This window comes from Callorhinus ursinus, unplaced genomic scaffold, assembly GCF_003265705.2.
Source record: "Callorhinus ursinus isolate GAN/ISIS: 27379988/994484 unplaced genomic scaffold, GSC_fseal_2.0 scaffold10, whole genome shotgun sequence".
Lineage (NCBI taxonomy): Eukaryota > Metazoa > Chordata > Mammalia > Carnivora > Otariidae > Callorhinus > Callorhinus ursinus.
Window position 1 is genome coordinate 30,842,615 of NW_027397072.1, and position 24,889 is coordinate 30,867,503.

Here is a 24,889-nt window from a genome sequence, read left to right on the forward strand (position 1 = left end):
CATTTAAAAATATTAAGTCAATCTTAAAATATTTTAAAATAACTCAAATATTAAATATTAATGAACAAAAAAGACACAGCATCGATGATATTAAGGTGTCTAAAGCTTTGTTTTTCAGTCGTTCCATTTTCCTGTGTAAGTCAATGCTGATTGTGTTTCAAAGGCCTCCACTGTCTAGCTCCACCTAGTTTTATTCTCTACTGCTTCCCAGAACTCCACTCCAGAAGCAGCAGCAAGCAGCCAACAACCCAGTCATAGTATTACTCACATGTCAGGGAACTGGGCTAAGTACATTATATGCGTTTATTATTATTCCCACTTTAGATTAGTGACCGCAGACACCAAGATCAAGCCAGTAAGCGGCGACTGTGCTTTCATTCTCTAGAATCCTCACTCTTAGCCCTTCCACAATTCTGCTTTTAGAGACTCTTAACCCGAGGGAGGAGGTCTATGGATGGGCTGGAGAATGGAGAAGGTTACTTACTATGTCCAGTAATACATAAAATTTGTCTTTATGTCCCTGTATTATTTTCTGGGGGAAAAGGTCTATGGCTTTAATTACAATATCAAAGTTCTGTCTAAAATCCCCCAAAACTTAAGAAGCACTGTAAATATCCATCTAATTCATCCTCTAAGAATCAATATTAAACCCCAAACATGTTCACGGTCATTACTTTCATCCCTTTGATTACAGCTGTCTCCTTAACTAGAGTAACACTATCGACCCTCCGCCCTTCCCTTTTAATTTTTCCTATCCTAACCTACTTGAGATCCAAGGTCAAGGTTCAAATCAGATTTTTTCTATCATGAAGTCTCTGTTTACTCCTCCTATCCATATCTGCATCCCCCAAGTAATGCATTACTCATTTCTGCATTCTACTCCCTTACGCTACCACTTAACACTTACGTTTGTGTGTCCTATCTCCCTTAATTTCTGTGTTTTTAGCTCAGAGCCTAGCATTATGCCAAGAATGGGTGCATGAAATAATACAGCTGAACTGATATAAAGTACATTTAGGAACTGGTTGATACTTATTTTGATTTAGATATATTTGTCTAATGAATGATGTTTCCCCATAAATAACAACACCAATGGCATAAAAGTCACATCATGGCTTTCACTTGATCCTTTATCAAATTTAGGTTTTATTTTATAAATTTTGTTGGTGCAAAGAACATGTTTCAGTAATTTTTTAGTATTTCTGAATGTTTTAATTCAGTTAAAAGAAAAACAGCATTTCTGACTTCACAGATTTCACAAGTATGATGTGAACCATAGTACTTTATCACCTGTTTATATCTCACCATGAAGCAAAATACTAGTAGTTTGCTTAATTCAGTGACAGTTCATGGATACCAAACACTGTTCTATCCCTTACTGGTTCTCTTTCCTTTAATGCTGACAAGCCTATAAAGTAGGTACTATTACAGACAGGTAAGGTTTTGCCTAAGATCATATAACAGGTTGGCAGAACCAGGATTTGAATGTAGGGAGACTGACTCTGGAACCTAGCTCTGGGGATTGTATGGATACATTATAACTAACATAACTATATAAAGGAATTAACTAACAATATCGGTTAGTACAGATGAAGCTTAAAGTGAGCATTAGAAATACATACAGAGGGGCGCCTCGGTGGCTCAGTCGGTTAAGCATCTGCCTTTGGCTGAGGTTATGATCCTGGGCTTCTGGGATTGGGATTGGGATCGAGATTAAGCAGGGAGTCTGCTTCTCCCTCTGCCCCTCCACCCTGCTCATGCTCTCTCTCTCTCTCAAATAAATAAAACTTAAAAAGAAAAAGAAATACATGCAGAAACACAACCACACCCACAAAATGCTTAAGAACCAGAGGGGGAGAAAGCCATCAACAAGTTTATTGCTTACTGTGATCTTTCCCTTGCCCTGGAGAAGTGCAAACACTTGCTTGAGGGGTAACAGGCATGAGAGCTTGGCGAATTGCTTTTTCCCAGCTCTGTGCTACATCAACTCCAACTCCAGTGGCAGCAAGAACAGGATTGTGGGAGCTGTCCCCATTGTTCTCCCCAACAAAGTATACCATAGTATCAGTGATGATTTCAAAACAGTGTGGGTTGCTGCCTTGTGAAATGTTTGTGAAATCTTGTGGTGAAGATATGCGGAGAATTTCTGAAAGTGGAATTTCCTGAAGTAAAAAATTAAGCATTAAAAGATATGAATACATCTTTGTTTTTATTTTCAAATACACTAAGCAGAGATATGCGTTTCTAATGAATGCATTAAGATGAACACAAGTATGTGGTACATGGAACACATAGTCAAGTCTTAGGATAATATCTGCCTTGAATGAGCTGCATGCCCAACAATGCTGAGGGCTGAGCATGGAATATAATAACTAAGCCAGTGCTTCAGGCCCGCAGCAGGAGGACTGCAAGGACGGAGAGCATCGTGGAGGGTAACTGCCACTGTATCCAACACTTGTCACTTTCTAGTTTGTCATTAAATCAACTCAGCAATTACTTCTCTACCAGCAGCTGTCTGCAGGATACAGCCCTCAGAGGGGAACAAAGGAAAAATAAGAGCCAAAGTAGAATGTTAGTATAGGTTGTTCAAGCATTCCGTCTGGTTCTGCCCATAAATGTAACAAGTATTTACATGTAGTCCACTTCCTAATGCAAAAAAAAAAGTACTTAACCCAACCAGATCAAAGCAAGTCATTAGTTTCTGTTCTCTTTCTTAAGGATATAATTGCTACAGTCTACAATTTTGTTTGGTGTCCGTCTGGGACATGGCAAAGTGTGGAGCAAGCCAAGCAAAGAAGACTATACGAAGGTGAAGAAGAAGCTTTTGGGATTCAGGGCCTAAGACAAAATGGACCAGTGGAGAACACCAAATACCACACTGGCGTCTTCTGGACAGGCAACGATCATGGGACTTACTGAACTGCCCAATCTAAATCATAGTGTCCACAAGGCAATCAGTAGCAACCTGACAAGTAGGCCAAAACCAAAGGAACACACAACAAAAAACAACCTTGGGTAGCAGGGCTATTGTGAGGGGTGAAATGGAGGGGTGTGGGACAATTATTTCAACAAGGAACTTAACCGTGACTTCTATACATGATATTAGGCAGAGTCATAATAGGTATATGCCAATATAATGATTATTTGAATATTTGGAAAATATACAGTATTTCAATGTACATATTTTTCAAAATGTGGAATCTTTACCTTATAATACTTTGATCCAGATTCGTTTTGAAACAATGTTAGACACTTGCTGTCCAGTCTCCAGTAATGCCTCTTTCTCTATAAAACAAAGGGTATAAAACTCTGAGGTATAAAAATAATGATTCCTCCAAAGTACCTGTCCCTTTCGTTTCCATTTCATTTCTATTCATAAATTTGTATTTCTGAGTAGGTTTAAAATTCATGAGGGTCAAAATTCTGCAAATTTAAGAAGGATATATAGAGTAACAAGTATACTCCCATCACCGCTCACATCCTACCCCCACCCTACTCCAGGTAAGCAACGGTAGCAGGTTTCGGGGAATCCTTTTAGAGAATTTTATGCATGCACACTCAAATACATACGTGGTACACATGTGCAGATACGTAATTTACCTATAGGCTACATTTCTAATCTGGCTCACTGGCTCAAAAGATATAGCCACATGTAATTCTGCTTGACAGTGTCAATCACCCCTCATAAGATTTGACCCAATTTATAGTTTCATCAGCAACACGAGTACCTATTTACTCTAATGTAGTTATGTTACTAAACTTTTTGATCTTGGCTACACTGATAAATAAAACCTGGTAATTCCGTGAAATTTTAAATTGTACTTTTTATTAAAAGCGAGATCAAGCTCTTGTGTTTAAAAGTCATTTGTATTTCTCTGACTGTGAACTCTGCTGATACTCTTTGCCCATTCTTTTGACTGGTGTGGTCTTTTTCTGATCAATTTGTCATCATCCTTTACATATAATGAAATTAATCCCTGTCTAAATTATGACTTCAGAATACTTTCTCCAGTGTGTCATTTGTCTTTGCTTTTGTTTTTTTGACTTTTTTTTTTTTTTTTACATGTCTCTTTATTTTTTAAAATGAAGACTTTAGCCATTTTCGGTCACAGCGTAATTATAGGGAAGGTATAGAGATTTCTCATATAGTCCCTGCCCCCCGCACATACATAGCCTCCCCATTATCTACATCCTCACTCAGAGTGGTACACTTGTTACAAGTGATGAACCTACACTGACACATCATAATCACAAAGTCCAGAGTTTACGTTATGGTTCACTCTGGTGTTGTACGTTCTATGGGCTTGGATAAATGTGTAATGACAGGTTTCCATCATTTTATTTTATAGAGTATTTTATAGAGTGTTTCCCTTGCCTTAAAAATTCTGTGTTCTTTCTGCGTATTCATGCCTACCTGTCCCCTACCCTCAACCTCTGATCTTTTTTACTGTCTCCATAGTTTTGCTTTTTCCAGATGTCACATAGTTGGAATCATACAGTATGTATGTAGTTTTTACTTTGGCTTCTTTTACTTAGTAATATGTATTTAAGATTCCTTCCTGTCTTTTCATAGCTCATTGCTGTTTAGTCCTGAATAATATTCCATCGTCTGGATGGATGTACTATGGTTTATTTGTCAATTCACTTACTGAAGGACATCCTGTTGCTTCCAAGTTTTGGCAATTATGAATAAAGCTATTGAAATCATACATATTCAGGTTTTTGTGTGGACATAGTTTTCATATCCTTTGGGTAAAAACCAAGGAGGGCAACCGCTAGATCATATGGTGAGAGTATGTTTAGTTTTGTAAGAAGCCGTCAAACTGTCTTCCAAAGTGTCTATACCATTTTGCATTCCTGACAGCAATGAAAGAAAGTCTGTGTTGCTCTACATCCTTGCCAGCCTTTGGTGGTGTCAGTGTTCCAGGTTTTGGCCATTCCAATCAGTGTGTAGTGGTATTCCACTGCTGTTTTAATTTGCATTTCCCTGATGACATATGATATGGAACATCTTTTCATATGCTTATCTGCCATCTGCATATCTTCTTTGGTGAGGTATGTGTTAAGGTCTTTGACTCATTTTTTAATTGGGTTGTTTGTTTTCTTACTGTTGAGTTTTAAGAGTTCTTTGTATATTTTGGAGAATAGTTTTTCATCAGATGTCTCTTTTACAAATATTTTCTCCTAGTCTGTGTTTGTCTTATTCTCTTGACACTGTCTTTTGCAGAGCAGAAGATTTAACTGTAATGAAGTCCATCTTATCAATTAGTTCTTTCACGGATTCTGTATTTGGTGTTGTATCCCCAGATACTGTCTGAATCTCTATTGCTCTACTAATTTGTAAAAATATTTCAAAGTTTTGCCTTTTGAAAACTCTTTACAAACGTAACTACAGTTCCAGTTTACTAAAATGTCTTAATATATATCTCGTTCTTATTTTGATTTTAAAAATGCATAAAGTAAAGCATATAACAAAGTTTCACTACCATATTACAATGTCTGTGTTTACTGACCAGGGTGTCCCTGCTGCTGTAATGGACCATCCACCCTTCCTTCACCATCGTGCTGCTCTTCCTCTTTGTGTGCTTGATGGACTGTACAACCCTCATTAGCGGAATATTACTGCTTGTTGATGGACTAAAAAACATTTAGAATTTATGATAAAATATTGATAATTTCAATTTTTAAAAAATCATATAAATACTGTAAACTCTTTAGCCCTTTTTAAGATAACTGAGCTAAAATTTTTCGAAATATCTTAAGAGAAATAGCTTAAGAAAATAATCCCATTATGATACACAGTTGATTTATAAAAGACCAAGATAATACTGCAAGTCCTCATTATTTGTCATCAATATTTTTTGATGGGTCATAACACAAAACAATGCACAGAGCAGAAAGAATCCTCCCTAATTGGAAGATATGAAACCTGGGGGAGGGTCTCATTTGGGATTGCTGTTGAGAAAGCTTCTTTTGCCCTAGGCAGCATGGTTAATTAGTAAATTCTTACAAGGTAAAAAGTATACCTATACCCAAATTTACATGGTTCAAATGTCAGATTCCATTATTCATGTTGTTAGCAAAAAGTATTTCTAGTAGAAGACACTGAAAAGAAAATGATTTACAGATAACAATTAAGAAAATAAAAAAAATAATGCACCGAATCAAATCAGGTAATATGGAAACATGGGTCAGGAACAGCGTAGCTAGAGGAAAAGAACAATTTGGGGGTATGTGTGAAAAACACATGGTTTTTCAATTTCAGTCTCAGTTAAATATATTCTCTTAAATTATGATGTATTCATGATTAGGAAGCTAGCTAAGTTCTCTTCATAGTCTCCAAACTGGGTAAACATTAAATTTTAGTTCAGAATGAGAATGATAGTAATAGCTGTAATCTAATGATAAGCCAAAATGAATGAATGACCACTCAGCCATGTGAGATTGATAAATGATCCATTTTCTCTAAATTCCTCCTGGTTACCAATGAAAAACAAAACCTGCCAAAATGTTAACATTTTATTACAAAGTAGTACATCCTATAAAGATGTATATATAGAAAAACTGAATTTCTATAAACATAAGGGGATATTTAGAAGTTTTATAATCCAATAGCATTTTTACAAAGTGCTAATAGTCTAATTAACCGCTCACAAATTCATCACCATCATCTCTGCACAACATTTGTAGGTATACATTTGTACTGGTGTTTCTAACGTCCAATAATCTGCCTGTATGAAGAAACTGGTTGCTTTAAGTGATAGTTCAATTCTGACACCTTGTGGTGGCTGCTCCACAGTGAGATATCACTTCTTGACTATATTTAAATAAAGTGTTTTTCTCTTCAAGAAAACGATTTTCACACCTCCCCATGTTGAGTGGATGGCATAAGTGATATAATTTATTTCAGAAATCCTGTGGTGCATGTAAAAGAATTAGCAACAATTTAATTAGATTTTAAATTACATTTTAGGTTCCATTTAAAGAGATTCTTTCTCAAGGGAGTGCCTGGACTGACCCTGTATCCGTGACATGTGCTACCTGATTGTTTTCACAGCCTCCTCATCTCTTTCCACATCAAGATCGGATGGATCCAAGAAGAACATTTTATCTTCTGGAGGAGATGGTTCTTCTATGTCATCCAAGCCCCGGCTACCATCACTGTTCATGTCACTGCTATCAGTATCCATTGGTATATCTGTATCTGCTCCCAGACTGGAAGGTTCTAGCAAAGTTTAAAATGAATTCAGAGTTTTATATTAATGGGAGATCAATCCATCTAAATAGAAAAGAGTATATAAAATGTGGGGAAAAAAGCTTTAAAACTCTTAATGAAAATCTAGGAAATTATCTTTATGATTCAAGATAATGTAGTATTTGAGGAAGACAGAAAATTCACACACCACAAGGCAGAAAATTAATTTGATTAATTAGAATTTAAATCTCTGTATGACAAAAGATATTAAAACAAAGTAAAAGATTAGCCACCACTATTTGTTTGTTGAGTTAAGTGGTTTTCCACAAGGGTCCAAGGCAATTTGTTGGGGAAAGAATAAATAGTCTGTTTAAAAACTGGTGCTGGATATACAACTGGATATCTACATGCACAAAGATGAAATTGGACCTCTTTTTTCAACCAAATAGAAAGCTTAAAGTGGATCACAGGTCTAAATGTAAGAGCTAACTCTATAAAATTCTTAAAAGAAAACATAGTAGCGAATCTTTGTGACCTTGGGTTATGGAAAGCCTTCTAGATAGAACACCAAAAACCTAAGTGACAAAAGAAAAAATTGGACTTGATTTTGTGCTGCAAATGATACCTCAAGAAAGTAAAAAGACAGCCCAAAAAAGGGGAAAAATATTTACATATATCAGAGGCCTGTATCCCAAATATTTAAAGAACTCTTATGACTTAATAATAAACAAATAACCAGTTAAACAGGCAAAGGACAGGAATAATAGATATTCCCCAAAGCAGATGTAAAAATGGCCAACAGATATGTGAAAAGATGTGCGTATCAATTAGCCATCAGCAAAATGCAAATCAAAACCACAATGAGCTATCACTTCACACTCACTAGGATGGCAAGAGCCAAAATGACGGACAATAACAAGTGGTGATAAGCATGCGGAGCAATCAGAATCCTCACACACTGCTGGTGAGAATGTAAAATGTACAGCTGCTCCGGAAAACAGTCTGGCAGTCCTCCTCCAAATGTTAAACATGGAGTTATCACATGACTCAACAATTCCACAACTAGATATCTGCCCAAGTGAAATGAAAACGTTATGTCCACAGAAACTGTACTCAAATGTTTATAGCAGTATTCATCATAGCCCCAAAGTGGATACAACTCAAATGTCCATCGACTGATAAATAAAATGTGGTATATTCATGCAGAGGAATGTTATTCTCGACAAAGCAGAAGGTAGTATTGATACATGTTACAACATGGATGAACCCTGAAAACATTAAGCTATGTGAGACACTAGTCCCAAAAGACTACACCTTATATGATTTCATTTATATGAAATGTCTAGAATAGACAGACCCACAGAGATAGAAAGTTGACGGCAGCTGCCAGGGGCTGGTGAGGAAGAGTGAGGAGTGACTACTAGAGTATATGCAGTTTCTTTTCAGGGTGATGAAAATGTCCCACCATTGGACTGTAATGATGGCTGCCTAACTTTGTGAATAAACTAAATGTGTAAAGTACAAAAACTATCTGAATAAAGCTACTTAAAAAAATGATAAGCCACAACAGAGAAGGTATATGTGTCCAGTATAACTGACAAAGAATTATTAGGTAGAATTATCAACAACTCCCTGCAAATCAATAACGAACAGAAAAATGGACAAAACATGTGAACAGGTAATTTACAGGGGAAAAAACTGTAAGTAACCAGTCAACATATGAAAGATGTTCAAACTCATTAGTATACAAATGTGCCGTAAAATCAATATAAGTAGTATTTGATACTCACTTATCCAACAGTAGAAAAGTGCAAAAAGACATGAACCATAAATCTAGAGAAGACTTTGGTCTATAGAAAACCTACATTTATTCAGAGTAACCCAAATGAGAAAACCAATCACGCTATCAACGGTGTTAAACAGCAACTATAAAACACATGCCATTAAAGAAAACGTTAAAGTCTTAAGAAATTTAATTTCCATTCCTTATGCTTTTCCTCCTATAGAACTTACATTCAATTTTTACCAGTCATGTAAATGTTAAAGAAAAATTATGCTTAGAATCATTACTTCTTCCTTCCAAAAAGGTAATCACTTCAATTAATATAATCTTGAAATGAGGAAAGAAAAAAAAACACAACAGCACACAAGGGAAAAGTCTAGGGAATGACTGATGGAGAAAGAAATGTGTTCTAATTAATGACTGTGGATTCAGGGACCAGAACATGTGGGTTCAAATCCTAACGCTGTAAGTTTCTGGCTACATTTCTTGGGCAAGTTATTTAATGTCCTTGTGCCCAAGTTTACTCATCTGTAAGTACTTAACTCAAAGGGCTGTTCTTAGGTTTAAATGTCAATATATGTAAAGAGTGTGGAACAGTGCCTGGCAGTCAGTAAGTACTAGAACTATGAAAACCTCTAGGGACAACAGCAGGGTGTTAAAGTTAAGTCTTTTTTGTCTAAGATGGAAGAGAATATGCAGCACCACTGGCAATATGAGACTACAAAGTGGTAGGTGGGTTAAAGGAAAGATGGGAAGGCATAATGACTAATAAAGGTGTACCATAACTGATGTCTGCTTTTTGTTTATTAAATAAAAAAAGTCAAAGTTAAGAAACAGAGTAAAATAAAATATGCAAATATAACCTTATACAAAGATAATACACAAAAGAATTGTGATCTTCTCTGATCTTTTATGGAAATTAAGAAAAAGAATTTTACCTCCGTTGAAAGTAACCTCTCCAAGGCAGTCTCTTGGTACTTTTGATGCACAGCGTTTATGGCAATTGAATTTACAATCTGAAATCAAGTTATTTGGTTTATTAATTTATGTAATAAGTCAGGCAGTATCAGATATGGTTAGAGACTTTGTAAAGTTTTCCTTTACTAAGAACTCAAGTCTGGGAATAAAGGTCTGGTTTCAAATTATGATGCCACCCCTTAATAGGTATTGAACTCCTCAGGGCTCAGGTTTTTTTTTTGTTTTGTTTTAATTTAAATTCCAGCTAGTTAACACTGTGTAATATGTTTCAAGTGGGCAATATAGTGATTCAACACTTCCATACAATGCCTGGTGCTCATCACAAGTGCCCTCCTTAATCCCCATCACCTAGTTTACAAACCCCCCACCCCGTGCCCCCGACCGCTCACCTACTCTCTGGTAACCATCAGTTAGTTTTCTATAGTTAAGAGTCTGTTTCTTGGTTTGTCTTTTTTTTCCCTCTGCTCGTTTTTATTTCTTAAATTCCACATGAGTGAAATCATACGGTATTTGTCTTTTTCTGACTGACCTATTTCACTTAGCATAATTCTCTCTAGCTCCATCTAGCACGCGGCAAGATTTTATTCTCTTTTCTCTTTTATGGCTGATTAATATTCCATTGTGTGTGTGTGTGTGTATGTGTGTACATACATACATACACTACCTCTTCTTTATCCATTCACCAACAGATGGACACGGGCTGTTTCCATAATTTGGCTATTGTAAATAATGCTGCTATAAGGTGCATGTATCCCTTTGAATTAGTAGTTTTATATTCTTTGGATAATTACCTAGTAGTGGGATTGCTGGATCATATTTTTAACTTTTAACTCTTTTAAACTTTTTGAGGAACCTCCATACAGTTTTCCAGAGTGGCTGTACCAGTTTGCATTCCCACCCCCCGACAGTACAAGAAGAGGGTTCCCCTCTTTCACTACATCCTCGACAACACCTTTTGTTTCTTGTGTTGTTGATTTTAGCTATTCTGACAGGTGTGAGGTGGTATCTCTTTTGATTTATGTGTCCCTGATAAGTGATGTTGAGCATCTTCTCATGTGTCTGTTAGCCATCTGAATGTCTTCTTTGGGAAAATGTCTATTCATGTCTTCTGCCCATTTTTAATTGGATTCATTTTTGGGGTGTTGAATTGTATAAATTCTTTATATACTTTGGGTACTAACCCCTTATGGGATATGTCACTTGTAAAGATCTTCTCCCATTCCACAGGTTGCCGCCTTTTAGTTTTATTGTTTTCTTTGCTGTGCAGAGCTTTTTATTTTGATATAGTCCTGATAGTTTATTTTTGCTTTTGTTTCCTTTGCCTCAGGAGACACATCTAAAAAAAAGTTCCTATGGCTGATGTCAGAGACATTACTGCCTGTGCTTTCTTCAAGGATTTTTATGGTTTCAGGTCTCACATTTAGGTCTTTAATCCATTTTGAGTTTATTTTTGTATTTGGTGAAAGAGAATGGTCCAATTTTCCCACACCATTTGTGAAAGAGCCTGTCTTTTTCCCATTGGATATTCTTTCCCGTTTTGTTAAAGATTAACTGACCATATAGTTGTGGGTTCATTTCAGGGTTTTCTATTCTGTTCCACTGATCTATCACCATTGATTGGCAGGGGAGAGAAATGGCACCAGCCAGCTCCCATGTTCCCAGAGAGGTCTCTCATAAATGCTGCTTCTCAGGGGCAGGCTCTGAGAAGAGCCAATAAACTCCTCACTGTGTGCCCCAGGCACTCTTCAGATCACTGTTTCCATACTGTGTGTCCCTGGGGTTGTGTGCCTGCTTCGCCAAGAGCAGCCCTGATACCTCTAGATTCCCTGATGCCTCTGGACTCTCAAAGTCCAGTCCACTGACACAACTTCAGGCTTGAAGCCCCTCTGGCTGCAAGAACCCACGAAATTTAACCCCTCTTGCTTTCCAAGCCCATGGACGGGGAAGCATTCTCGTTGTGCATTCCCGAGTGCTCTTCTCTTGCCCTTCTCTGTGGCTCCCCTCTCTTCTGCAGCAACCGGGATCCATTTCTCCTCTAAACTGTGTCCTGCACTTCCTACCTTCTTCATTGGGGCCTCTCCTCTGCATTTAGTTGTGGAGTTTGTTCTACAGTCTTCAGGTAGATTTCTGGTGTATTTAGGATGCTTTGATAGTTAACATCTAGTTATAGTCATGGGACGAGTGAGCCTAGGTTCTTCCTACTCTGCCGCCATCTTCCCCACTTCTACTAGGGCTCAGTTTCTCTCTTTAATGAAGCTAATACTATTCGTATGACACGTTGCCAAAATGTTACTGGCAGCTCCATGTTTCCTTCCATTACCTCACATTCGTCTTTCCTGAGAAAGAAAAGTTTCTCAGGCTGACTCCTTTTCCAATATATGTCAAGCACTTACTTTGAGTTCCTAATTATTGGGGCCTGGTGCATATGCAAAAAGAGAGACTGAGATTCTACAAGCTTTTATTAGGAATTAGTATGGGCTTTCCCATACAGCCTTACATGGAAGGACTGAGCTTCTCATGCACAAGATCTCCCACCTTTATGTATGGTTCTCTTTAGCCTGCAAGGACATCAGAGTTGATAGTACTGCAGATGAGTGTCAGGTACAAGCTGTTCAATGCTACCGTGTAACTCAGTAAGTTCTTAAACTGTGGTTCCCAGACCAGCAGCATCAGCATTATTAACAACTTGTTAGAAATGCAAATTCTTGTACCCCACCCCAAAGGCATTACATTAGGAGCTCTGGGAGTGGGGCTGAGAAATATGTTTTAATAAGAATTTTTAAGGTGAAACCAAAATTGAGGCCCACTGCTATAACTACTGTCTACTATCACCTTCTACCTTGGAAATACACCTACCAGCAAATTCTGGAGAAAAATAATTTCAAGTCCTGACTCAGAATGATTCTGTAATCCTTGTGATTCAAGAAAATTCTGGGTATCATACCACTAGCATTAGGTAAAGGTCATTATAAGAAAAAGTCCCATGATTAATAATTCGGTTGGCGACAAAACTTGTATTAAATAACACTGTTTTTTTAAATGAAATGCCCTAGAAAAATTGATATTAATATATTCCATTTATTTTAAATAATTGATGTGCTTTTTATCTCATGAGGTTTTACAAATTGTGACAATAACAAGATTTCCATTTTCACTTTGAAAATGTAGAGCCAAATTTGTGGCCTGCCTGAGCAAGTATGTACCTTCAAATGGCAGGCATTTTTATTTTTCTGTACTCCTACTCATGGTTTTGGATTTTTTTTTAGATTTTATTTAAATTCAAGTTAATTAACATATAGTGCATTATTAATTTCAGGGGTAGAATTTAGTGATTCATCAGTTGCATGTAACACCCAGTGCTCCTTACATCAAGTGCCCTCCTGCCTACTCATGTTTTTATTAACTTATGTTTTCTTATATTTTATACATGCATTCAAGCTGCCTTGAAGTTTTAATATAACAGTAGAAAATAAACAGGTGAATGAATGAATGAATGAATACTGCTCTTGGAACTGTACGTTTTCTCAAATTATTCAGAGTAACTGTTTTAATTATTTTTTTCTTTCTTAGCTTGACAAGGTGAATGAAAATGACTCTTTACTTTTTTTTTTTTTTAAGATTTTATTTATTTGAGAAAGAGCACACGAGAGGTGGGGAGGGGCAGAGGGAGAGGGAGACTCCCAGCTGAGCAGGGCCCCTGATGCAGGGCTCCATCTCAGGGTCCTGAGATACCCCTGACCTGAGACAAAGGCAGACACTTAGCCAACTGAGCCACTGAGGTGCCTCTACTTTTTAAGTATCTTAATTCATATCACAAAAATATAGAAATCACTGAAATAAGTGATTGTTTTTGACTGATAATTAAAATAGCTTAGCTATATAAATATATATATATATATTTCTGAACCAATATAAACACACATTATTCTTTTAGAGGTCTAAGAAATTAAACCAATACCCCAGTGGCAGAGTTAACTGGTTTTATTCAAAATTCATTAATCTACCTATTTATTTTAGGTCCTCTATAAAATGTCGTACTGCTCTGCATATGGTTTTAGGATGTTTCTGTCCTGTTGAACAGAGCAGCACTATTTACAACCTTTACTAAGATTATTTGTTGGCTGGAATTTGCACATCTGTTATTAATGTTCTTTCCCAAAACATTCCTTAGTGGCTGTTTGCCAATACACTTTAGTGTTGATATTTTAAAGTATTAATTTATATATTAACTCATATTCAAAAGTAAGTTGCTGAAACAGAATTTCAACATTTAATTATGCCTGCCTGCTAGTTATTAAATACCTGGCAACAAACGCACAACCTGTTCTCTATTTGATGTTTTCCTGTGTCGCCATATGTTGCCAAGACAAGTTTTCTTATATACTTAAATTTATATATAACTAACTTGATTCTGTATTGTAAATAGGTTTATTGCTGCAAAGACCTCAACTCTAATGTTTTAATTAGATAAAATTAGATAATTCAATTCCACAACTACATCTATTATATAAAAGGTCTGATACCAAGAACTGTTAAAATAATCACATAAAAAATAAGTACATAGGATTATAGACAGGCTACTTATACTGCATACTGGCTCAATAATTAATAAGACATTTTAAACTCTATTTTGGTTTTCACTATATTGCACAGCATTGTTGTAAAGAAGTTATGAGACAAAAAGATAAAATCATCTTTAAAAAGCATAAAAACATTCCACAACTATAGGAAAAAATATTCCAGTATTCTATTAAAAACCTGGTTCATTAAGAGATGTTTCTAGAATATTTTGATAGTGTTCTGGCTTTGTATCCAAATATGGATAATCCCTATCACAATTCCAGTGGCTTCTGCTATATTCTTCCTATTTCAGTGTGATTATAATGTGGAATAACAGTTTTGATAGGCTCTCCTAGCTACATAATTAAAAACAAAAACAATAATACTCTTGTAATATGTTTGTTTGTGAGTATGAATATTTAAAGGAAAGAGGAAAGCATTATTTTTTATTTTGGGTGGCATCTGGCTCTGAAATCAGAAATACTTTTTTTAAACTCAAATATCTGCTTACCTGCTTACTCACTGTCCCATACTGGCTCATGTTAAGCAACGATACCTTACAGAACCAAATTCTACCTTTTTTGTTTAGATTCTAACTTTTCTGCAGCATAATTCCTGGTACACAGCACATATACTGCAGAGAGCAGTTGTTAATAAATAAATATGTACGTGTGTGTATGCATGTACTGTCTTAATTTTTAAGTTAACAGCTAGGAAACCAATTTCTTTGCCTAACATTTCTGAAATAAATGTTTTGAACCAAATTTGCTAATGAAAACATTTGAATTGTACTTAAGAATAACAACCAATCCTACCTTTACACTGCATTCCTTGGCGAAAGAGGCCTTTCAGTAACCGCTTGCAGTACTGACATATTGTGGGACGGGTGTAAGAGTGAACAGCAAATGTGTGTGGAACTTTTACTCTGCACATTACCATCTTTTCCATCCAGATTGGGCGACCACTCCAAGAAGGAATTCTCTTACTTGGTTCTTGGTGAACATGTGACTAAAACATAAGTAATTTTCATAAGTATAAGTCAATATTAAAAACAAAGTATTAAGAGCAGGACTTGACCACGAAAGTCATTTATTTTGGACATTAAAGCCAAGAATCTAAAAATGTACATCTCAGCAGTTTCCTCTCGAAGCTTAACTTACCAATACTTGAATGTGAACCGTGCGAATGTTTTTGTTATTATTTATGCTAAAAAAAAAATTTTTTTTTCATCTTCACATATGTATATTCCCTGTGAACTATTATTTGCCAGGCACATACAACATTTTACAAAAAAAAACTAAAGCCTTAAAATGAATTTATGACATATTTAAATCCCTTGAAAAACGTTACCAAGAAATTAATCATAGGAAAATTAAATTCAGAAAGTGTTATTATTACTCATGTTGAATTACTGAACATGATGTCTGAAAATATTTTGAAACAAGTCTTGGTTTTTCAAATTTTTTTGTAAATACTAAAATATGTTTGTTAAAAACTTAAGTCTAATTAATGATGATGATACAAAAACTGGCAGACACAAATTAAACAACTTTAGCCCCAGTACTTATGCTTTAGGAGGTTCCTTGATATTTAAGTATTTGGGCCTTTTCCCCTAAATGAGCAAAAAGGAAAATTAAAGGTGTTGATTAAAAATTTTTGTGTGACCTGAGGGGTAACTAGATATTTGTAGCTATGGTCCTTTCTATATATACAAAGGAAATAATAAAATTAAATTACAGGCCAGTTCAATATGGCCTATCCCATTCATTCAACCTTCATTGATTATTATATTATAGGCCAAACCCCTGCACTTTGTATCACAGAAGCAAAAATGAATGAAGTACAGTCCATGCTCTCAAGCACAAAATACCTAATGACCATCTAGACGTATTGTACATTTTGCTGTAGCTGCTTGCACCTTCACTGCCAGAACTGAGGTCCTGAGCTCTTTCATATGCCTTCCGTAACTAGTAATGTCTGTAGCCCAGAGAAGTCGAATCATTCTGCATTGAAATGTTCAACCAATTAAAGCAAAAGAAGCCAGAAGGAACCAAGAGACAGAAGTGTATGAAAGAAGTGAAGGGAGGAGTTAAAAAAAAAAAAAAAAAGGCTTTTTGGAAGAAAGCAGGAAGAGAGAAAAGAAAAAGAAAAGGACATACAAATGGAAGAGAACATTAAAAAAGAACACAAATATAGTCTCTGATGGATGGTTTTTCACTAATGTGTTGCCACAAATGTTCTAAAGCAAATTACGAAGCAATTTAATTTAAGAAAAGTACAAGAAGAAGGTTAAACCCAAGGCTAACTTGCTTGCTTGCTTCAGCTCACCAAGGTCTCCTGCTCTGGTCTGGCTCCCCCTTCCGCCAGGCAGCCAGGTACAGAGCACCTTCAACAAAAGGAGTACCACAGTGATCCTGCAAAGCTAATAAAGCAGCCAGCAAGAACCAGAAACAGATGTTGTAGGCTTTTGTTCATTTGTTCATCCCTGGCTCCCTATTCTCAACACTCTGCTTCTCTTGCTCCTGCTTCTACCACTTCTGGTTTGTCTCAAGTTTCAAACACGCAAGATGGAATAAGACTGATTTTGGCCAGCCATCATCAAATATATAGGATACCCCAGTAAGGAAGAACTTTCTAACAGACCCCTTCATAGGCCAATAGCCAGCTGGTGATTGACTGCCTTTTGTCAGGTCCTCCTGGGATTGGGTATTAGGGACATGGTACACAGCATGTGTGCAAAGAACTACACAGGGGACTGTGGTTGTAGTAGCCACCTAATTTTTCATGCCTAGTACAAGCAGTAATTTATCTTAAATATGAAAAAACAGGCTCAAATAGATTAATATTACTAAGTGCTAGTATCAAAATCAAGACCTAGCCCTAGGTCTTCTACATAGAAGTCCAGTGATTCTTAATCTTTTCCCCATCTCAACATACCTGGGCATATGCTACAATTTCACTAATGACTATGGTTTACCACTCTGTGGAGTGAGGAAGGCAGGAAAGGTATGGAAGACTGAACCAGAATTTGGAGGAAAGAGGAGCATTTGGTGGGTAAAATTACCTGGAGCATTTGGTGAAAATGGGACCACTGAGATTAGAGTAAATAGAGTTGAGTGAAAGTTCTTCTCTTGCCTTGCTCTAATGGCCCCTCTTTACAAACTACTACTTAAATTCTTATTTCTTATTAATGTGTAGCCAGAAATTCTCTAAAAGTAATCCAATTATTTCCACAGTGTGAGTTTCAACTAGTATTTGCTTAAGTGAACATATGCTCACAAAAACTTTATAACAATGTTGCCAACTCTCAATTAGATGCAATAATAAAGGCGATAAAAGCATTTAAAGGGGGCAATTCCCTAATTATATATATTTGACTTTGGAATATTATTCAGTGAAAAAAAAATACCTCCACTTTTATGCACACACTTAGCCCCAACAGTTTCTTTCAACCTTGATTCTGTCCTGTCCTGGCCCCTCCCTTGGGCATTTGCCCAAATGTACTGCTAGAATATTCCTCTTTCTCTCATCTCCAAAGGGCCATCATTCAATTCTGGTCTCTCCAACCTTAGTGGTCCCGTTGTAACCAAATTCAGTGAAAAGCCTATCTTCTTGTGCTCCTCCCTCTCCTTACTTGCTTCCCTTTAGACTGACTTCAGACACTGTAACAGAAACTGCCTTCTTACATATAAAATGATGACACCTCAGAGTCAGATTCAGAAGTTTCTATTCCCAACTGGCCTTTTTCAAGCTTATCTCAGTGGTCACTGAAGGTTACTATCTTGACCACTCAGAAACTTTCCTTCCTCATTCCTTATCTATGAAATAAAGCTAAGAGCTGCCTACCTTCCAGGACTGTGGCGAAAATTACATGACAAAAGACAAGTAAAGCATCCAGCATGAAGCCTGCCACACAGAACTCGGGAGGCTCTAACCCCGCAGCTATCTGGAGTTAGTTCTTCTCTAACTTTGGTTCAGATTCAAGGTTGCACTCATTTCCTCATTGCTATCTCCTCTATTCCTTAGAGGGTCCTCGTTTCCCACTCTCCCTTCCCTCTAATTTTCCTCCGTGAGCTCTTCTCTTACTGTAGCTTTTTCCTTTTTGAGACTGAATGCTTGGACTGATAAAAACAACCTTTTTGAGATACATTCCACTCTATGATTTCAACTTGTTCTGAAATATTCTGCACAATCTAACCAATACAAACATATCACTCTATTTTCTTCTCCTTCCCTAAGGAATTTTCATCTTCAGGATAAAATATAAAATAATGAATTAAAACTTAACACCTTATTCATCTGCTCTGTCCTGCTATTTCCTAATCTAGTATTACTTATCTGGGATAGATGGCTTCTTAGCATCATTTGTGGGACTCTTAAAAAAACCTCTCTCTATCCTACAGACCCCATTCCTAACTAAGTTTCCTGTGTAATTCATCTATAAAATGCACTAACTTTTCAATTACCGGTCTTTTCCCGAGCTCTTGCATATGTTTTTCTAATAATTCTTTGCTCCCAGTTCCTTATACCATAGCACTCTTTTTTTCTAAGTGAAACATTTCACATTAGGGCTAAACAACATGGAAACATGGGATTTTTGTGAAAGAAATTCAGAAGCTTTTATTCTGATGCCTCAGTACAGCAAAATCTTGTGACTAGGATATCATGACAATAGCCCAAAGACTTGATTTTGCCATTAATTTATGGAAGACCAAGGGGGTTACAGAAGCAACTAAATGACAAGATTGCAATCTACGGATGGAGGTCATTTTATAATTATTTTTTTTAAGATTTTATTTATTTAATTGACAGAGAGAGAGAGAGAGAGAGAGACAGTGAGAGAGGGAACACAAGCAGGGGGAGTAGGAGAGGGAGAAGCAGACTTCCCACGGAGCAGGGAGCCTGATGCAGGGCTCGATCCCAGGACCCTGGGATCATGACCTGAGCCGAAGGCAGTCGCTTAACCAACTGAGCCACCCAGGCACCCTGGATGGAGGTCATTTTAAATACTAGCAAATTAACAAGCAAGTTCTTTCTTTCTTCCTTGATCTACTGTTTTATTCTTCAGAGGTACAATATATTAGGAAAAAATCACTAACCTAAAAATAATCAGATCTGAGTTTAATTCTAATGTTGCTTACCAATTTGCTCTGTGACTTGAGTCAAGTTACTACTTGACCATTATGAGTCTCAACTGTCTCATTATGTACAGATCTACTAAGACATCTCACTGGAATATTGTGAGGATCAATGGGTTCATTCATTCATCACTGAATACCTACTAATTACAAGGTATTGTGCTGGACATGGTAGGGCACACAAAGACATGAGCACTTCTCTAAACAGATCATAAATTCCTTGAGGACACTATGATATTAAGTTAGAATGCTATACACACCATTAGAGAGGTTTGAAAAGTGGTCTGGCATTCAGCAAATAAAGTAACTTCTAGGTAACAGGAGAATCCAGGAAAAGCAGCTGTTGAGCTAGATCTGGAAAAAGCATGTAGGAGGGAACACCAGTAAGAGCAAAGGTACAGGGAACGATGATGTGTTCAGGGAATGTTGAATAGAACAGATTGTTGGGGGGAAAAAAAAGAACAGATTATTGGAAACATAGAATATATAAAGAATTCCTAGTAGGGAGTGATATAATCAGAGTTGTGTATCAAGCTGTAGTGAAATGAAATGATCTGGCTCTAGTATGTAAGATGAAGTGAAGTATGGGAACCAGAAGCTGGATACTGGTTAGGAGGTTAATGCAGTGGTCCAAGTGATAATGTGGTCCCAAAGCAGATAAAATGCAATTCATTACTACTAGTAAACTCTCTCCAGTAATACATTTTAAGTTTTTTAAGCGTAGGAATGTGAGTAGTCTTTAGTACATATTTATGTTCTAGGATGATGTCATATATCCTTTAGAAACATAAGGAATAAGTAGTAAAATGCCCTTTTATTGCCTTAAAATACATACCTCTTCTGTGGGAAGGGCCACATATTCAGTCTGTAGGAGTCTTGGAACTGAGAGGCCAGGTCCTGGCAGAGATACATTTGACAGACGTCTCTTTCTTACTCCACTACAATTATTTGGAATCTTGAAGGCACATCGTTTATGATAATTTAATCCACAGCCTAAATATATTTTAAAAGGTAAAAAAAAATAGTAGATTAAAGAAACTTTAGGGGCACCTGGGTGGCTCAGTCCGTTAAGCATCTGCCTTCAGCTCAGGTCATGATCCCAGGGTCCTGGGATCGAGTCCCGCAACGGGCTCCCTGCTCAGCGGGGAACGTGCTTCTCCTTCTCCCACTCCCCCTGCTTGTGTTCCCTCTCTGACAAATAAATAAATAAAATCTTTAAAAAAATAAAAAAAATAAAGAAACTAATATATAAAGTATGTTACATAAAAAATACATGCTTCTTTATTTATTTTCTCTGGCAGCAATAGTTATCCTAATTAAGAACCTGGATGACAAGCTTAAGTGGAAGCCAAAAAATTCAATGTAAAATTATTGGCCTCCACCCCAGACTGACTGATTCAGAAATTCTGGGGATGGGTCCCAGCAAAGTATGTTTTAACAAGTCCTTGAGGTGATTCTGATACATGGCAGTTTGAGAACAACCAACTTAAACACTTTAGCAAACTGTGCCTGTATACTAAACCCCTCCCATGACATGTGAAAGTTACATGAAATCCAAATTTCAGTGTTCATAATTCATTTTATTGAAACACAGTATGCTCCTCATTTCTTTACATCTTGTTTATAGCTTTCATGGCACAGGAGCAGAGTTAAGTAGTTGTGGCAGAGACTATTAGCCAACAAAACTTAAAATATTTAGTTTCTGACCCTTTACAGAAAAACTTTATTGATTCTCCACCTTAAGGACTTAGAGGACTCAGAAATGTGCACCTGACTCCTGCCCCCTGGCAATTCTAATTCAGAAAAACAGATCTGTCCAATTCTAAACCCTGGTTACCACCTAGTCACCAAACAATGATCTTATTCTTTTTTTTTTTTTTTTAAGATTTTATTTATCTGAGAGAGAAAGAGAGAGTGAGCACACAAGCAGGGAGGGGGCAGAGGAAGAGGGAGAAGCAGACTCCCTGTCAAACAGGGAGCCCGATGCGGGGCTCGATCCCAGGACCCTGAGATCATGACCTGAGCCAAAAGCAGACGCTTAACTGACTGAGCCACCCAGGCACCCCTGATCTTATTCTTTCATTAATGATTAGAAAATGCAAATACAAAATCCTCTTTCAAATGTTACAAAAACTTAGAACACATACCTTCACATTTCAGTCCTTGACGTACCAATCCCCAGAGCATCTCACCACAATAATCACAAAAAGTGGGAGCTTTATAAGAATGTACGTAGAGAGTATGTGGACGAATCTGAAAGTCTTCTACTGTGGCCAAAGCTTTTTAAAAAGAAAAGTAGCAAAATAAACCCTATATCTGTAATGGCAATGAGATTAAGAACGTTGACCATATTCACTTATGTCAAAGTACATGGAATCTTTTTTCTCTGAAAGTTTCATTTATCATAAAAAATAAATTATTTTCAGCATTTAATATTGTGGTTTTCAAACTATTTTAGGAAGTTCATCAACTCCAAATAATTTGAGCTCCAAAAGTAGGTTTGTATATAGGTATTTCAACCTCCAAAAACATATTTACATAGTGATGAGATCACAAATAGTTGGTAGGTCTATTTTTATAATTAAAAACTATTTAACTTATAACGCACTGGGAAATAGAACACTAAAGTAAAAAAAAAAAAAAAGGGCAAAAAAAACCCCCAAAACATGAAACTTGTAGAAACTGTGGACCTTAACCTCAATTATAAACACTCTGAGTTCTAACTTATGATCTCAGCATAAGCTGTCTTCTTGATAGTCCTAGTAGTTAAGAAAAAGAGACTCCTGTGAGCAACTGAACACTAGCAGACACATCCACCAGTAGCTAGCCTCTCACCTCCACCTGCAAGTCATTGGTGGATATCCCTGTGGCCTGATGAAGGGTCTAGAGCAAAGAAGGAATGGATAGGAGTACAACCTCCAGGGAGGACAAGAAGTGAAGCCCTTTTGGAGTGGAGAGAAAGAGAAGGACTGGGAAATGTACACACGATGGGGTGGTGGTGCAGATGCATGATTAATGTAGGGGCTAGATAAATGGAAAGATCAAGGACTAATAAGGAAAGGTGTTGGTAGAGACGATCTCAAGAACAGGCTGCAGAGATGAGTTTGAGAGTGGAAAAAATGGTCGCAGGGGTCTGGACTCTTGGCTGGCTTTCCTTCCCTTTCTCTTTCTTTCCCTCTCTCCCTCCCTCCTTTCCTGTCAAACAAGAAGTTCTGCAGGCCTACTAGGTGCATTCTTTGTTCCTTTACATTCCTCGCTAACAATCCTGCCCATCTGCTGCTGGATGAGATCAGAAATAGAAAGAGCTAAGGAAAAACAAATGGCAAGAGTGGGTGAGGGGGAAACGAGGGAGGTAAGAAAATGCCCACGGAGAACACAGAGGGAAGGAGCAATACTAAAATCATGGGGGACATTCAGTATTGCACTTTCCTCTCCCACATCTTCACTATTCCTCCTTTTCTCCTTTCTTTTTGAACCCCAATTCTCCTCTTCTATGCTCTTCACAGAAATGGGAAAAAAGAAATTGAATTTCAGTATAATTGTTTTATTTCGTTGACTCAAAGAGTATATTCCTCTTCCAGTTCCAATGATAATTCCCTTAGCTTAGTAACATTCAGATAAACAATTCAGGGCTTATTTTCCTACTTTCTCATCTGTGATATAACCTTGCTGAAAGTAAAATTCACATGGTCACCATTATTACAGATAAAAGAAGTTAAGCAACTGTACCACAAAGACTAAGTATAACTGAACATAGCATTTAGTACAAAAAATAAGGCTCATTGAAAAAAAAAGACAACAAAATAAAAGGAGCTATTTACTTACCTGAAAGAACAACTTCTACTAGGTCTCCATCATGTATTTCATCTGCTGAGGTAATCAGCTGCAAAATATTTTCTGAGTTCATGTCATGGCGAAAGAGAAGAATTTTGTCATACATGCCAAAGAATCCACACTCTGGAAACTACATGAAAACAGTCCTGTATCAGTATACCCACAGGTTTCTATTTTTATGAGTAAATGTCTCAATCTTCTGAAAGAACTTTACATGTAGTTTTTAGCTTAACACTGTTTGCTAACAATTCTATTAATATCTAAAAGATCAACCATGTACTCAAGCATCCTTGGTTCAAGTTCAAAAATAGAACAGTGAGCTTAAATATAATTATTGATTATCTTAAAGCACTTGTCTCTTAGAAATATAGGATCTCCTTACTCAGTTATTGATGGAGAATATAATCTTCAATTTAACTGCTACTCTATCTTACATTGCCTGAGATAAGCAGTCTTTCCTGTCCTCTAGAACTGAGCTTCCTCTATAGCTACTAGCCATGTTAAATGCAGTTAAATTTAAATTAATTAAAATTAAATAAAATTAGAAGTTCAGCTCCTCAGTCACTCTAGCCACGTCATGCATTTAATCACCACCCTAGCTACTGGCTTGCCTATCATTTTGGACTGTGCAGGTATAGAACACTTTCATCATCATGGTAAAGTCTACTGAATAGTGCTAGCAGAAGATTAATAATTACCCACACAAGAGTATCAATTCCAACCTTTTTGACAAATGCACCTATGGTCTCTAGCATCTATCTAATACTTTCTTTACTCACTGTAATTACAAATACATGATTCTTTTTTTTTTAAGATTTTTTATTTATTTATTTGAGAGAGAGAGAATGGGAGACAGCACGAGAGGGAAGAGGGTCAGAGGGAGAAGCAGACTCCCCGCTGAGCAGGGAGCCCGATGCGGGACTCGATCCCGGGACTCCAGGATCATGACCTGAGCCGAAGGCAGCCGCTTAACCGACTGAGCCACCCAGGCGCCCTACATGATTCTTTATGGTAACTTTCTTTTTACTGGTTTTTTGTTTTTTTGTTTTAGTATTTATTTGAGAGAGGGAGGGAGGAAGAAGGGAGGGAGGGAGAGAGAGACAGAGAGAGAATGCGCACAAGCGGGAGGGGCAAACGGAGAGGGAGAGAAAATCACTGAGCACGGAGCCCTACACAGGGCTTGATCCCAGTACCCTGAGATCATGACCTGAGCCAAAATCAAGAGTTGGACACTTAACTGACTGCGCCACCCAGGCACCCCGGTAACTTGCTTTTTAAAAAACCTTTGACCAGAGCAGGAGGCTTAGAGATCTGTTCACATGCTCTATGTATATTATTCCAAGGCTTCTACACTTTGTGACTACAGAGCTGACACTTTGGGGATTGGCATACCAAGGACTA

At 37.1% G+C, this 24,889-nt stretch overlaps 1 protein-coding gene across 5 annotated transcripts in view; it reads right to left on the bottom strand.

Moving 5' to 3' along the window:
• Nucleotides 1-24,889, bottom strand: part of PRKD3 (protein kinase D3) — a 90,470-nt gene that overhangs the window by 26,989 nt on the left and 38,592 nt on the right. For all 5 annotated transcript variants that reach the window (XM_073897292.1, XM_025868065.2, XM_073897293.1 and 2 more), the window contains 9 exons: nucleotides 23,480-23,618; nucleotides 21,802-21,933; nucleotides 20,490-20,647; nucleotides 15,332-15,524; nucleotides 9,917-9,994; nucleotides 7,042-7,225; nucleotides 5,514-5,637; nucleotides 3,208-3,285; nucleotides 1,886-2,162 (listed from right to left, as the gene is read on the bottom strand). In XM_073897292.1, the coding sequence (XP_073753393.1) occupies nucleotides 1,886-2,162; nucleotides 3,208-3,285; nucleotides 5,514-5,637; nucleotides 7,042-7,225; nucleotides 9,917-9,994; nucleotides 15,332-15,524; nucleotides 20,490-20,647; nucleotides 21,802-21,933; nucleotides 23,480-23,594 (1,339 nt within the window). In that variant the 5' untranslated portion in view covers nucleotides 23,595-23,618. The remainder of the gene's footprint in view (nucleotides 1-1,885; nucleotides 2,163-3,207; nucleotides 3,286-5,513; nucleotides 5,638-7,041; nucleotides 7,226-9,916; nucleotides 9,995-15,331; nucleotides 15,525-20,489; nucleotides 20,648-21,801; nucleotides 21,934-23,479; nucleotides 23,619-24,889) is intronic.